General features: G+C 38.4%; 1 protein-coding gene across 1 annotated transcript in view; it reads right to left on the bottom strand.

Annotated features, from left to right (window-relative positions):
- Ptr (patched domain-containing protein) overlaps positions 1–14,848 on the bottom strand; it is a 29,077-nt gene that overhangs the window by 9,118 nt on the left and 5,111 nt on the right. Inside the window, exons 2-5 of the mRNA XM_071698104.1 lie at positions 4,005–4,278; positions 3,321–3,531; positions 3,000–3,188; positions 1,600–1,943 (exon numbers count right to left, since the gene is read on the bottom strand). Of these exons, the coding sequence (XP_071554205.1) occupies positions 1,600–1,943; positions 3,000–3,188; positions 3,321–3,531; positions 4,005–4,278 (1,018 nt within the window). The remainder of the gene's footprint in view (positions 1–1,599; positions 1,944–2,999; positions 3,189–3,320; positions 3,532–4,004; positions 4,279–14,848) is intronic.

Here is a 14,848-nt window from a genome sequence, read left to right as displayed (position 1 = left end):
GCGATGCTGAAGAAAAAGTAAACTCTAAACTTATTTACATCTTCGAAGAATATTTTTTTCTTTAGTTTCCTTTTTCTTCAATTTTTTTAGCTGTGCGAATTTTTTCATCGCACGAATTCTTTTCCATTATTATTATTATTATTATTCAGTTCATAATCTTAAGAAAGTTCAAACTATTTTAGTTTCTACATTCAGGATGGAATCGTGAATATTTAATCGTGAATATTTTCCGAGAAAAATATTGTTTAAAGCAATCAATACGTTTTCTAAATACACTCAATTATTCCTTGAAAATTTATCATCGCCCATTCTTCGGTTAGTTGTCACGTCTGTCTTCAAATGTCACGTCCAATTTCTCAGAGAGCATGAACAGTAATAGAAAATGTGTTTTTCGCGATAAATCAAGACCGCGGGACAATGCATTCCGCATTCGTATTGGAATCTTCAAAACAATACGTAATTGTTCGTGACTAATGAAGACGTTATCATATGACGTTTCTTCTCTCGAGTGTTTAATTTAGTTCTATTTTATTCTATTTAAAATCTTTTATGAAATAAAATTACAATTATATTGTAATTTATTATTGTTTTTTAATCTTAATGATCTACTAGCTAAGTAAAATTTTTAAATTTTATTAGAGAGAGAGAGAGAGAGAGGAGTATATCAATCGACTTTCAAAAATTCGCAAATTTTCCTCGCTCTCTTTTGCTCGATTTAATTAGTCGAATTAAATCGGACAACACGGGAAACTGTTGATTCTTTATTAACGCTACGTGTTTTCGGATGAAATTCGAGCGAATAACGGTCGTTTTGAGAATTGCGGTCGGTCGATTGGATCGAATAAAGCTGTTATTATTGGTAAAGACTGACTTCGCTCGGCGTCGAACGCAGGCGAGCGCGACGTCGAAAGGGAAAAAGCGACTTCCGCTTTTCACATAAATCACAGTTCGTTTATTTCGCTTGTATGCACCAGACGAGCTAACATGCTTATCGTCGAGAACACGTGTTTCTACAGACGCGACAGGAGATTACGGCATCGCATTGCAAAAAAAAAGGCGAAGCTCAGATCGTTATTTTCGTTGCTCAACTTAAATGCGAAGTATCAATTTAAATATCGATTGTGACAAATCGATTGTGAGGGGATTGGGACCCAGGTAGAACACGAAAGTCACAATAAAGTCAAACGACGTCAAAATAATGGTAAAATGACAAAAAAATAATTTTGCCCTCGTAATTTTGACATCATCTTGACTTTATTATGACCCTGTTCTACCTGAGTAATGAAAACGAGGGAATTATGTATATGTATAAAGTATCTCGAAATTATAAAAAAATATCTGACGAATTCGGAATAATTTTATTTTGATCAAATAAAGATATTATGTGATCAAAATTTCTTCTATTAACTATTAAAAGTAACGTATTATTAATTAATAATGAAAGGACTTTGCACTAAATTTGTAAAATATATTACAATCGATGTGTCTATATTAAAATGCGAAACCTCGCGCATTTACGCTAATTGTTTCATATTGAAGGATGAGCTCGGAATTATAGAGATATGTATATAAAAACGGTAACGGTTTTTCGCAGCTCACCTATCATGAGGAACGGCGCGGCGAGATTGAGGCCGATGAAGTCGACCCCCAGGTAGATGCACAATCCGAAAGCGGCGACTGTTGCCATCGCGGCCGAGAGGTTGCCCAGAAGACCGAGCCAAGGTTTGCTGCGCACCCAGTCGGTCATCATGCACGTCACGACCGAGAACAGGCTCATTATGATGAACGTGCTGGCGAAATACGGCACGACCGTCTTCGTGTTGGCCTCCAGCTCCAGCTCGAGGGTCCTCGAGGCGAATCTCGCGGTGCTAATGTGCTTAAACACACCTCCGTCCTCGGCTTTGCCGACGACTTCCAGAAAAGCCTCCTCCCAAGCGGCGCCGCTGATTCGGCAAATTGAAAACAGATCAAATTATATCGAAGAACACTGAAGAATATATCTACCGAAGACTATGTGAAACATTAGATATAAGAAAATTTTGGCCGACGGAAAAATACGATAGACTTTATTGGATCTTGGTTTTTGTTTCTTCTCTAAAGTTTAGCTTTCTGAATGCTTCCTGAGTACAAAATAATTTGACCCACGGTCATTATGTATCCGAAACAAATATGGCTAGAAGACCATCAATATACATATATGCTTTACCATCTTCAACAATAACAATGGGCAATATAATATGGTCACGGATGAATCACAGACACTTATTATTTGCGCGGACGCCGCTGATAGCAATAGATGATTCAATTGGTCATGTCCGACCGACGACCATGTAGCGAATTAATGAGATACTACTTCCACGAGCACAGCTGATTATCAAGCAGAAAAATTTGACTTGTAGCTCTTATAAAAGTGCATTCTGCAGTTCTATGCGACGCGACGTAACAAAATGAAATATACAAAACTTAGACCGCCGTTTACACATTTTTTTAAATCAACACTGTTAAATATTAAAGAATGAAATTTAAACCAATACCTTGAGTTAAAAATATTTTGTTAGCATGTGTGTCCAGTATTAAGTATTTTAATTCCATTGGTTTAGTTGAATTAACATTGTTTTAGTTAAAAACGACATATTGAGTAGGAGCAGTGGCGACCTATGAGAGTGGTAAAAATGACTGAAATTAAGTATAATTTTAACAGTACGAATTTAACAGTAAATATTTAAATTTTTGACATATAATTATATTAAGATATTTTTGCCAAAAATCGAAATCTGGAAAATGGAAAATTGCTACTGGTATTTATTAACGTGACAATATGTTCCGCAAATCCTGCAGTATTTGTGCGCGTAAAGCGTATATTTTTCATGGACTTTGCACACTCCCGAGTCGGTAAACAACGGTCGACATTACTCGGCCGTCGTGCATGATTGAAATAACTGGACCAATTCCATCGAGCGAATACCGACGTGTTTGCGAGCGTGATCGGTAAGACTTACATTGCGTCCTGCCGTGGACTGCCGGCGGTGATGAAGTAGGCGAGCTGCACCGAAGGCGTCGATTCGATGATGGAATCATCATTGACGACGCTTCCGCCGAATTTCAGCGCGAGCACAAGAGCCTCCCCGGTGTTGACCGGGTTGAACACCCACGGAAACGTCAGATTCACGTCCCGCCTTTCCACGTCCCTGGAAAAAGTTTGAGGCTCGATTTAAAACGCGAATCAATCGGTTTGTTTTAAAACACGCCGTTTTACTTCTTCGCGTATTCGCGTATACGGAATCACTTATTTATTCATTTTGTTAATGCGTTTCGCATACTTCATTATCACACGTAGATCTAAAATGTCGTTGGCGAAGCAATCGTCGAGCCATCGCGCACAAATTTGCTCGTAGGTGAACACCTCGTCCTCGTACTTGGCCGTGACGTTCCTAATTAACCAGTCGAGCTGCTGCAGCTCCTGCCAAATCGCGCTCTTCAGCATATTATGCCCGCCATCCTTGGGAATCACAATTACTCGACCGAATCGGCCTGCAACAAGCAACGGATTCAATCGATCACTAACCAGGAAATAAAACGAAACCATTCTTCCGGTAGTAGCAAAACACATTGGCTTCTGTATTGCCTTCCTATAAGCGCGGCGAGATAAAAAGTTAGTAGAAAGTCCAATTATGAAAATATTTCATAATGGAAATCAAGAAAGTTAAAAGAAGATTTTTTTTTTCAAGTTAAACCTTATTTTAAGAAATAACGACACACTTGAGATTCGCTTTTTAAGATCGATGTTGAAAGTTGTGATTGCTCCAGGCATTAAAAAAAAAATAATAATAAAAAGCGAGAAAGAATTAGATATACAGTTTTTCTGTAGAAGAGTTTTATATAGGCGTGTCAGGAATATATTATATCTATGCCGACTCTCGACTCGAAGGATTACAGGCTCGCTGGATTCCTCGCGGGCGAAGAAATCGCGTGAACGGCAGGCAGGATCGAGACGAGACTCTCACCTGGTCGTGTGATACGGCTGACATCGAATTGGTGGCTGTAATTGACTTTGAAGTACTGCTCGACTATCGCTCGCTCGGTCTTGCTGGGGCCGTTGACGGGCGAGAAGAGGTATTCCGGGTCGATTTCGTAGTGTATCCTCTGGTAGCCGGTGAAACATATGCACGCCAGCAGTATCGGCACGATTACGAAGTAGCCGGGGTGTCGACCGACAACGAGGCCAACCTTGTAAAACGCGCGGTTCAAGAAGTCGTCGACGCACGTCAAGTGCCACATCTGAAAGCGAAAGTACAATAAAACCGTTAATCATTATTCCATCTGATACGTCGCTGGAATATCGAGGATCGAGACCGAGTTAACGAAATCTTTTAAGCTACACTATTAAATTTGTAGTGTCAAATTACACTCAATTTGAGTCTCTTTTAATCATTCCTTTACGTCACCACTCCACTCAATATGTCCTTAATTTGACTAAACCAATATAGTTAAAATAATACTGTTTTATGTTAAGATTTAAATTTCAACACATATGGTAGTTAAAAATAACAAAGTGTTATTTAACTCAAGGTACTGGTTTCAATTTCATCCTTTAATATTTAACAGTTTTGGTAAAATGAAACTGAGGTGCATGTGGAAATTTAATAAAATGTGGAAATCACAATACGTCGTTAATTTAACTAAACCAATGAAGTTGAAATAATACTGTTTTGTGTTAAAATAATAAATTTCGACATACAGGGTAGTTAAAAGTAACAAAATGTTATTTAACTCAAGGTATTGGTTTAAATTTCATCCTTTAATATTTAACAGTATAGATAATTCTTTGGAATGGGTATCAGAAAAAAGATAATTATTAACAATAGTAAAAGCGTTACGGTTATTGAGTTGTACACGGTCAGATTGCCGGGACATTTTTTAAGATTTCGCAAAAAAACAAAGGGTGTACAAAAATTTACGCCAATCTTCGTCATTTGAAAGCGCAAATCAAACGGTCTACGGAATGATAGAGTCGGAACAATCAGTCGCTTCCTGCAAACGATCCCTCGGATGAGCCGCGATCGACAGATCGTTTGTTGTGTAGAAACTGTAGAAAGCACACTTTACACGCGCAAGAAACGTTCCGAGCTGTCCAATTAGTGTTTTGCATTTCCAACACATTGCGCGTATATACCGCGGTAAATGCAAAGTAAGTTGCTGGGTGAATTGCTGGTGTACAAGATTGAATCTCAACAACTTATGGTTCGTTGAACGCGCAACGCGAAAAATGCGCCGTAACGTATAGTGTGTTTTTTTTTCTTTTTTCTCTCTCTCTCTCTCTCGTTGTTGTTACAAAAATTTATTGTTCGCTTAAATCGACGAGCGCGCCCGATGATAATTGCGCTGTTTGCTTATTCAACGCTCCTCGAAGTTAGAATAAGCGGCGGAAAAACTTGTCATCCATGTATCATAAAGAGTCACGGCTTGACTTCTTACGACGCGGTTTTGCGGAAATGAGATTTCACCGAAAACAAGTCAATAAAATGTGAAACGAGACGTAATTTATTTAAGACACACCAAAAATATCTTCGATATCGGATTTCACGAAATATATAATATCCGACAGAGAGAGAGATTTGTGCCGGGTGAAGAATTTAACAGGAACACGTGGTCAGAAATATAAGACACCGGATTGAAGGATTGTTACACTCACAGAGAGCCCGTCACTTTCCTTCGGATTTCTAAAGAATTCTGGAATAGCAGAGTCCAAACTTATGCGCGTGCGAAATTGAAATGTCAATTTTAGTCCCGGGTTATAAGCGATTGAGGCATTGGAGGATTCGTGCGAGAGAAGCATTTAGGATGATTGTCATTGAAATCATGTAGAAAAGTGTCGTCAGACTTGACCTACATTGTTCAGAATTACGTGTTCGGCGTGCTGAAAACTTAACGAGATTGACTGTGCTTTATAGGAGCAGATCATTCACGAAATCAGCAATGCTTACGCACTTTAATCCTTTATTGCTCAGTTTCGTAAACGTTCTTTCTTATCTTCTTTTCCCTTTCTTATACTTCTTTTCTACATCCTTTCAAACATGTTTTCGTTCCGTTTGATATATGTATAATCTACGAACCTATATTCATTAACAATACGATAAAAATTATAAGATGTTTTAATCCTTGCACATATAGAATATCTCTTTCCCGTATAGAAAAATAAAAATCGCGTAATTATCTCAAGTTAATCTAAAATAGATTTTCAATTTACCGCTGTTAATTAAACAAGTTTAGCCGACCAATGTCGCGGCGTAAACGATTCTTAATCGATTTTCGTTTAAATTTGTTGCTATTCATAACACCCCGTATCCATTAGTAAATCAATAAAGTACCCGGACTGGTCTCTCATATTCCTACCTACGTAATGACAAAATAGAACCGATTGTAATAAAATTACTCTAAGTTATACTTGCAAAATTATACAATCAAATATACAATCAAATTGAAATAGCCATAATGATATAATATAAATACTTTTTTCCGGCTTTGTTATCGTCGAAACATCAAAATTAATCGAGAAAAAGAGAAAGATAGAGAGGATTCCTCCCCCTTGGTTAATGAAGGCGTACGGTTGGGTGGTTTTTAATCGAAAGCCCTTCGATCGAAACGAGAATCCCGCATCTTTTGTTCCGACACAAAGCCTTTTTTCACGGGACGATGGTGCCCTCATAAGGGGGCAAGATTACATGACACGACCGAAGGAGAATGAATCACCTTCGTCAGATTTTCACGCACGTTCGTCTCCTCACCTTGAAGTTCCGAGATGGTTTTTAATTCATTTTGCGTATATAGAAATATACGGTAACTCGCGGAGTTTTAATCATCAACTTACGTCAATCGACGTCAAGCCGCGGGCCGAAAACAGACGGAGATTTCTCGCGGAGATAGTCCTATCGAGGTATCAAATTATCCTGACGTCTTAAATATCTCGAATATCCTGGGATTTAATATTTTAGCAGTAACATCTCCGACCTGACAAGTTCCTTTGACGATAGGACGACTGAATATGCCGTTTCAACGTCCTTTCGTATACTGTAATCCTCAACGAACAAATTATTTTTTAGATGTGGCGTAGCAGGCATTATGCCTATAACTAATTAATAATTTTGTATCCGTGACGCTTGAAAAGGACCGAAACCCACGGTCGAAACGTAGGGTTTTGTCAAATAAAGTTGGCCAGTTGGATCGAATAAAAGATACTTAAGCTGAATTTTTTCATCTATATAATTCTCAAATTTGCTGTTTTTAATATTTTAGTTTATAGCGAATTCGGTTGGACGCACCAGTGCGCATCAGTTGCACACTGATTTAATCTCTAATATTTAAAGTAAAATGCAAATATTTCGACTGATAAAATGCCCGATATATGTTTTACCAAATAGTACAATGAAGAATATTGAGGATTTCGTGACTTAACCCGTTTATATTAAACATACACTTTACGTTGATTTGTGTACGACGGCTTTAATGTGCACTGAGTGCGCACTGGTGCGTCCGAATTCGCTATGAGTTTAGAAAAAAAGTATACAAAATTCACACAATATTTATTATTAGACTATCAAGAGTCGGGCCGTAAATGATGTTTTTCTCTCTAATTAATATAACATTTTAATTTAAGTATTTCTTTTCGGACAGGCTATCTAAATAAAGCGTTCACGGTTGTAAAATCCTGAATTCGTCGAATTCATCGGAACAGAAGGCTCCGTCCAAGGCTTTTTCGCCGAATCGTTGCATCAATATCGCAAACCTCTTCATAAATTTCCGTGTAAATCGATTCCCGACGAAATAAGGAGCACCATAAATCTCCCCGGGAAAGCTCGGTACCAGCCTGGACCGTAGTTTTGCGACACGAAACGGCAAACGGCCGCCACGGGTATATAGATTCGCGCATATAGGGGAGCGACTTTCTAAAACCGTTCGATCCTGCCCGTGGATTTTCCATCGCGTACATTAGCCGAACAAAAAGGGGGGAAACACGGGGTGTCGCCGATAGGCAGAAGTTCAGAGGCCAGTGCCAGCGGTGCACAGGTGTTTCGCGCGGAGAAAGTCACGTTGAGGACATTGGGTAATCCCGACCTGCCGCACACCGTCGTTGCTGCCCGTTTAGAAACGATTGAATAACGTCGCGTAACAATTGCTTTTGCCGTACGTGCGGTCTCAGGTTCACCGGTAGCATCTGCATGGCGCCGACCCCGTCGGCGGGTGCAAGGTAGGAAAAGAGCTATCGGTATCTACGTGTATAATTTATACGCTCAATGTTGATCTTTTCAAGTTTCGATGACGAAAGAAGATATACGATATCTTGTATATACTGTTCACACGTCTCTTTGTGTTAGAGCTCTCCAGATAATTGCTTCGCGATTTTATCGGTATAAATAACTCTGACCTGATCTGAATAAATAGCTGCGATAACTGGAGTTATTTAGATTGACAGTTATTGTCTTAATAACAGACGTAATTAAAATAGTTTCGTTGGTTTATTTGAATCGTTATTAAAGAAGCAGAGAGATGAGAAAATTCGAAATAGTGACCTATCGGCTAAACAATTTTTGTCTTTTCTCACGCGAAATTATATATAATAATTATTATATTAAAGCATATCGGGTGATAGTTGAGAATAAATCAATAAACTTTATTGAACAATGATCTGTATAATAATTAGTATGTACTGGTCTCAATCGCACTGGCCTGACTATAGCTTGATCTTATTTACTGTCATTGGTATCATCGCGTTTTATAAACGAAGAGCTCTCTGCAGCGGAAGATCGAAGTACACGCTGTTACGACAGATTATTATCTTTAGGTCACTAGGACACACGCTGATATCTTCTTGACTCTTTACCAGCGATTACGAACGAGGAAAATCACGTTTTCTAGCTACCAATAATAGTATTGATAAACGAACATATGCCCTGAATAATTTCCGTATACAAGAATTTGCAGAATGTAGAACCTGCCGTGCCGAGGTGTTCGCAACAGATGTAGAAATTTGTGGGGAAAAAAGAAGAAAGAAGGCGTAACACTTTCGAGACTGCAATTTACAAACCTATTTACTCATATCGCGCATTTAAAAACAGATTAAGGGAGTCGTGATAAATTTTGCAATAGACCTGCATCAAATTTTAAGCACTTGCTGAAGTAAAACAGGATCTATGAGAAGCGTACTACGAAATAAGAAAATATATAAGGAATATATATAAAGAAGACACGTAATACAAAATCGACGATACAAGAAGAAGTTCGCGTGACCTATCATCGAGGCGTCAAGTGCGATAGGATCTGTGATAGAAAAAGAGAACCTTCGAAGATTATAATATCACGCAAGAACGTTGATATGAATGAACAAGATTAAAATTTTGTAATATCGAGAATTTGCGATGCTACAAATTTAAAGTTACACTGTTAAATTCGTAGTGTCAAATACTCAATTTGAATCAGTTTTAACCATTCCTATAGGTTGCCACTGCTCCTACTCAATATGTCGTTAATTTAATGAAACAACGTTAATTTAACTAAACCAATGCCAATGGAGTTAAAATAATACTGTATTAAAATAATAAACTTCGATACACATGGTAAAAATAGACAAAATGTGATATAACTCAAAGTATTGATTTAAATTTCATCCTTACTTAATATAATTTAACAGTATAAAATTATATCACTGAAATCGATGATCTGAGGCAGCAAAACCGTGGCTGTGGATTCGTACAGTAAAAATCTCTCACATCCCGGCGCACATAGTAATAACTTTCTTTAAAAAAAAATCTAAAAAAATAATGATAATCAAGAATAATTACATTTAGATGGATAAAATGATAGAGTTGAGCTTGCCGAGAGAGAGATCTTTTATTTATTCTAGATAAGTGTATTTCTTTTACATAAAAAAGATATTTGTAGAGCTGTCGGGTAATAAACTATCGGTCCGTCAAAATGCTAATTAAATGATTAAATGATCCTGCGGTTCCAAATGACAGTTAAAAATGTAAGACACATTTCCTAACGATTCGCTCGCAGAATTTTGATTATTCAAATTCATCTCGAAATCTCCTGATTCGTGAAATATTGCACGTAATAATTTTCGTCGATGGCGGATACATTGACGTTATTAACTCAGTGCAATATTAAATGAATGCCAGGAGAAAATTATTTCAATAACAAAAGTAACAAAGACAAGTCGCATTTTATTTATTGTTACAACATGCTATTTTCTATTACTTATTAGTCGTAAATGTCTGGTGGAAGTATCATTTATTGACAATAATTGTTGCCCCTTGAGTTTCGTAATCATTGCAGTTTCGTGTTTAATGATAAAAACAACTTTCCTTGCACTGCCTTCTAATATTACTATAATAACCGATGGACTCAGTGGGAATGAAATTATACGGATAAAAACTCGCGGCAACACAGGGAAAGTATATTCAAGCATAAGAGTATATTCAAGCATTAGAGTGATTACTTCCTGGAGACTAGCCGGAGTTAGCGAACTATACGCTCAAGTGACTGAAAGTAAATCGGTGAACGAGTTTTTAATTTAAGACACAATTCATCTTCCACTCTCTCCGTTGCCGTAATATTGATTTTGGCCGGCTGATATTTATTACGTTTAGCGTGATCGCGGACTCTACGCTTGTCCTTCTTCTCGCCACGAATATTATTACCGTTGTCAAAATACGAATCGTAACAGCCTAGGAAAATTGAATGTCAATCAAGAGCCTTTAACGGCAATAAAGTACACGCGCGGCCATTGTGCGATTGAAATATTACGCGATCGTTACGTCACTATTCGTTACCGTTTATTTAAATCATTTAATCGTTTACGTCCACCTCATTAGTCAACGGGTAACGCGATTTGTTTGAAACATTCGCTCGTTCGAAAGTAACATCTGGAGTTTGCGTAAATGTCGTGCAATTAGCAATACGCGTACGACACCGAGCGCCCGTATTCAATACGCGTCACCCCATTATCGTGTCGCAATTTTTTTTGTCTCGCAACCTTTAATGGATATATATGATTTTACGCGCGCGCTATGAAAAGAATTTATTGATTATCGCCGAATCTAATCCCCGCGATCGGCAACGTGCAATATTATCATTATCATTGCAATTTGCATCGTTCGCGCGATCGTTATACTAATAACTAATAACTAATAGTAAACGACGCCGACAGCATTTTCTAGCTTGTCGCAATCGCAGCGCCGATTAGCGACCGCGGCCTCCCTTGTCCTTTCGTGAAATACCTTTCACATACGCGATCGCGACACACCGCACGCAAGTGCGTAAATGCCTACGCACGTGCCCAAGAACGGACGGGTGCGCGCGCGCGCACGGACGCACGCCCGATTCTTCTCTGCCTTTAACGATAAGCAAGTGCAGCGTGTCGATGTGAAAGTATGCCGTGACTAAGGAGAGAATTTTCCATTTCGTTATTTACAGGCGGCGCGCGGCGCTTTCGTTCTTCTTCGCACGCCGCGGCCCTTTCTAAACGTCCCTAAACGCCCTCGATCGCCTTTCTCTCTTTCTCTCTTTCTCTCGCTCGGGAATGTGCATCCCTCTCGCCAGAACGTACCTTTGTCGTCACAAAGGTTCACGTTCGTTTTGCTGGATAGTGGACTTTCCGCCTGTCGTCGCAGACAGTTTCGTAATTTCACCGCTCCCCGCGCGACTTCGTGGAAACCGATCGAACGAGATCGGAGGGATCGATCGAATTCTTAAAGTCATACGATCAGAAGTCTTTAATGTAAGATCTCAGATTCTTGCAATGGAAAGTCCATTGAAATTTACGCGTGTTTAAAATTTCGTTTTTCCCGATTCCTGAAGCCATTGAAAACGCTAGAACCTCTTCCCCCCCGAAGCGCCTCGATACCCTGTTAAATTCATAGCGTTAAGTTATACTCAATTTGATTCATTTTTAATCATTCCTATAGGTCGCCACTGCTCCTACTCGATATATCGTTAATTTAACTAAAACAATGTTAATTTAACTAAACCAATGTGTTAAAATAATAAACGACACACAGGGGGAGTTAAAAATAACAAAATGTTATTTAACTCAAGGTATTGGTTTAAATCTCATCTTTCGATGTTCAACAGTGTATAGGCAGATAGCTTCCGAACATTTCTCAGGTCCATTTATCCCGCGATGACCGCGCGATTTCATAAAAAAAAAGATTACGTGATCCCTCGTTTCCAGTAGTTGAGCTCTCGAGCAGTTTTCTCGCGGTGAACGACTTCATTTCGTTCGATATATCCCGGATATACCTTACGCAAAATGAAAGTGAGAGTGACACACGGGAGATTTATGCCCGAGAAAAATAGCCGGGCATGCAACGACCGAGCGCCAGCGCCGAGATGCAGCTTCGGCAATAAAATTACGAAAGTAACAAGCATACTTGGGATCGCCTCGGGTGCCCCGAATAGGAGAGACCCGCGGTAACTCGTTCAGCCCCGACAAGTCCCAAGTCTTTTTTCTCTCGAAGGCGAGCCGGTGCAATCGCGGCTTCGCAATCACGGCGCCGCAATCACGGCGACAATAATACGGTTTTTTGTCCCGCAACACGACCTATCCCTACTATATAGTCGCGCGTCGAGAGTTAATTTTAATTTTAAACGAGGGAAAAACTATATAAAAATATAATATTTGTACGCGCGCGTGTGTGAAAGTAATTGTCCAAGGCTGCATACATGTATACGAGAACGCGACGTGTGATAACTTTAATGACAGCTTCTCTGGACAACTTGGTGTGTCGATTTTATCTTATTGTAAGTGAAAATATCTCGATGCGCGCATCGACGATTTATGAAATGTAAGAGATCGAACAACTTATATACGATCGTCGATCGCGGGACATCACGTATGTTAAAATTACGTATTTACTTTGTGATATCTTATGTAAGGAAAAAGTTTAAATTATTTTTATTATTTATGCGTTTTTCGTCTAAATTGGTAAAAAATAAGTAATTTTACTACATTTTTTCATCTTTTCATCTAAATTGGTAAGAAATAAGTAATTTTATTTATTTTATTTTAAAAACCAAAATATCTTAAAATTTAAATATTTTTATGATTATTATTAAGTTTGTATAATATGTCAACATTTTCTTATATATATGTTGAATATTCAAGCTACATTTTAAGATTTAAAACTTAAAAGAAAGTACACAAGAAAAGTAAATTCCGAAGATTTTAAAGTTTTTCATGAAATAATCCCTTTAAACGCGTAGTAGAACTGTAGTATTTCCAAAAGAAATATTGTCGTGACAAACAGATTTGAACGCAGAATAAAAAGAATTTTTCCTCGTTTTCGTGAAAACCCGGATATCTCTGGTATGTTAACCTAAACCTAATAAAGGTTATTGACCTAAACCTGGTACGGAACCTAAACCTAGATTCGAATTATTGCAGCCACAGGTAGCAGGTTGGTCACTTGTGGACAAAGAAGTTGTCCGTTTTCAAGCAGAGAGCCAGCTGAAAGTTTGGCCTCCTTTATATTCTTCCAACATCTTAATACAAGTATTTATTGTTGCTATTCCTTTTCTTTCATCGTGTGCATTTTGCAGAAAAAAAAATATATATATGATAAACAGATCTTTTTTGTTATACGCTAACATTAAATCGTATATTGGTGCAATAAACTATAGAAAGACTAGAAAGTCACGATAAACGATCTCATTCTCGTTAATGCTTCCGTTGAAGAAGAATAAATTCTACAAGTTGGTCGAAGAATGGATTGTAGGTCGAAAAAACTCAGACCAACGTGGCGATCGGAAACTCGTAAAAATATATTCGCAAGAGTCAACAATTGTGACTAAACGTTGCTTAAGCGTTGAAAGATATTTTGCATCGGTCCAGAACGCGCGTGAGTGTTTACGAAGAATATAAAATAACCATATCGAATTCACTTTATACCCGTAAGTGTACACGTTCGGGGTTTCCTCGTTTCTCTATAGTCGGCGTCTTCGACGACGAAAGGGTTGAACGCTACATAATGCTACATGGTCGAGTCTTTTCTCTTTGTTTTTTTTTTGTTTTCAAAGCCGTGAACTATTGCAAAATCGCGTCGCGACTCGTCCATCGGCATCGTTGCGAGCGATCATTGCAGAAAGGGAATCGGGACAAGGTTGGGTTGCGTTTCTTAAAATGACGTACGTATATATATATATAAATCGAGCTTTTATAACTCGCGTGCGTCGCGCATATTTATAAGCGCGTTATCGCACGTGTGCTAGCGGACCGGAACACACCTTTGCACCATTGCACACCTATCTATCCCTTCGACTTTTTCCAAGCGTTACTGAAGGTCTAAAGCTTAGGTATAATGTTAATCCAAAAATAATTTTGAATCCAACGGAAATGCCTTGAAAATTTAAAGTTACAAGATGACGCATTTACATCTCAGCGCTATTATACTTATAGATAATTTAAAGTTTACATTTTACCCGGAACGGATGTAGGTAAGAATAAACACGCAAATTTCTCGGCTTGCCAGTATTATTATTATTATTATTTCGATTCCGTTTGATGGTTTAATTATGGAGATAATATTTATCGGGGTATAATTTGATCGGCGCCTAAGGCCACGTGTAGTAGCGTGTATAATAAGGTAAATCCTCGATCAACGCCTCGTTATAAAAAGAAATTCCTCAGGAGGCACTCGCTTCTCGCTCGAGGAAAAAGTTGACGCTTCGGTTGCTTCACGCATGTGAGCGTGAATTATGTTGCTCTCTACGTCGCGGTGAACTTTATTACCGTGACATAAATCTATAATGAGTAGTGTATGCGATCATTATCAATCTAAAATCAAGTAAACAT

This window comes from Temnothorax nylanderi, unplaced genomic scaffold (assembly GCF_030848795.1).
Source record: "Temnothorax nylanderi isolate EJ_2023f unplaced genomic scaffold, tnyl_v1.0 TNYL_tig0002_pilon, whole genome shotgun sequence".
In the NCBI taxonomy this organism is placed as follows: domain Eukaryota; kingdom Metazoa; phylum Arthropoda; class Insecta; order Hymenoptera; family Formicidae; genus Temnothorax; species Temnothorax nylanderi.
The sequence above is the reverse complement of the archived record's forward strand: the minus strand, read 5'-3'. Positions and strand labels throughout refer to the sequence as shown.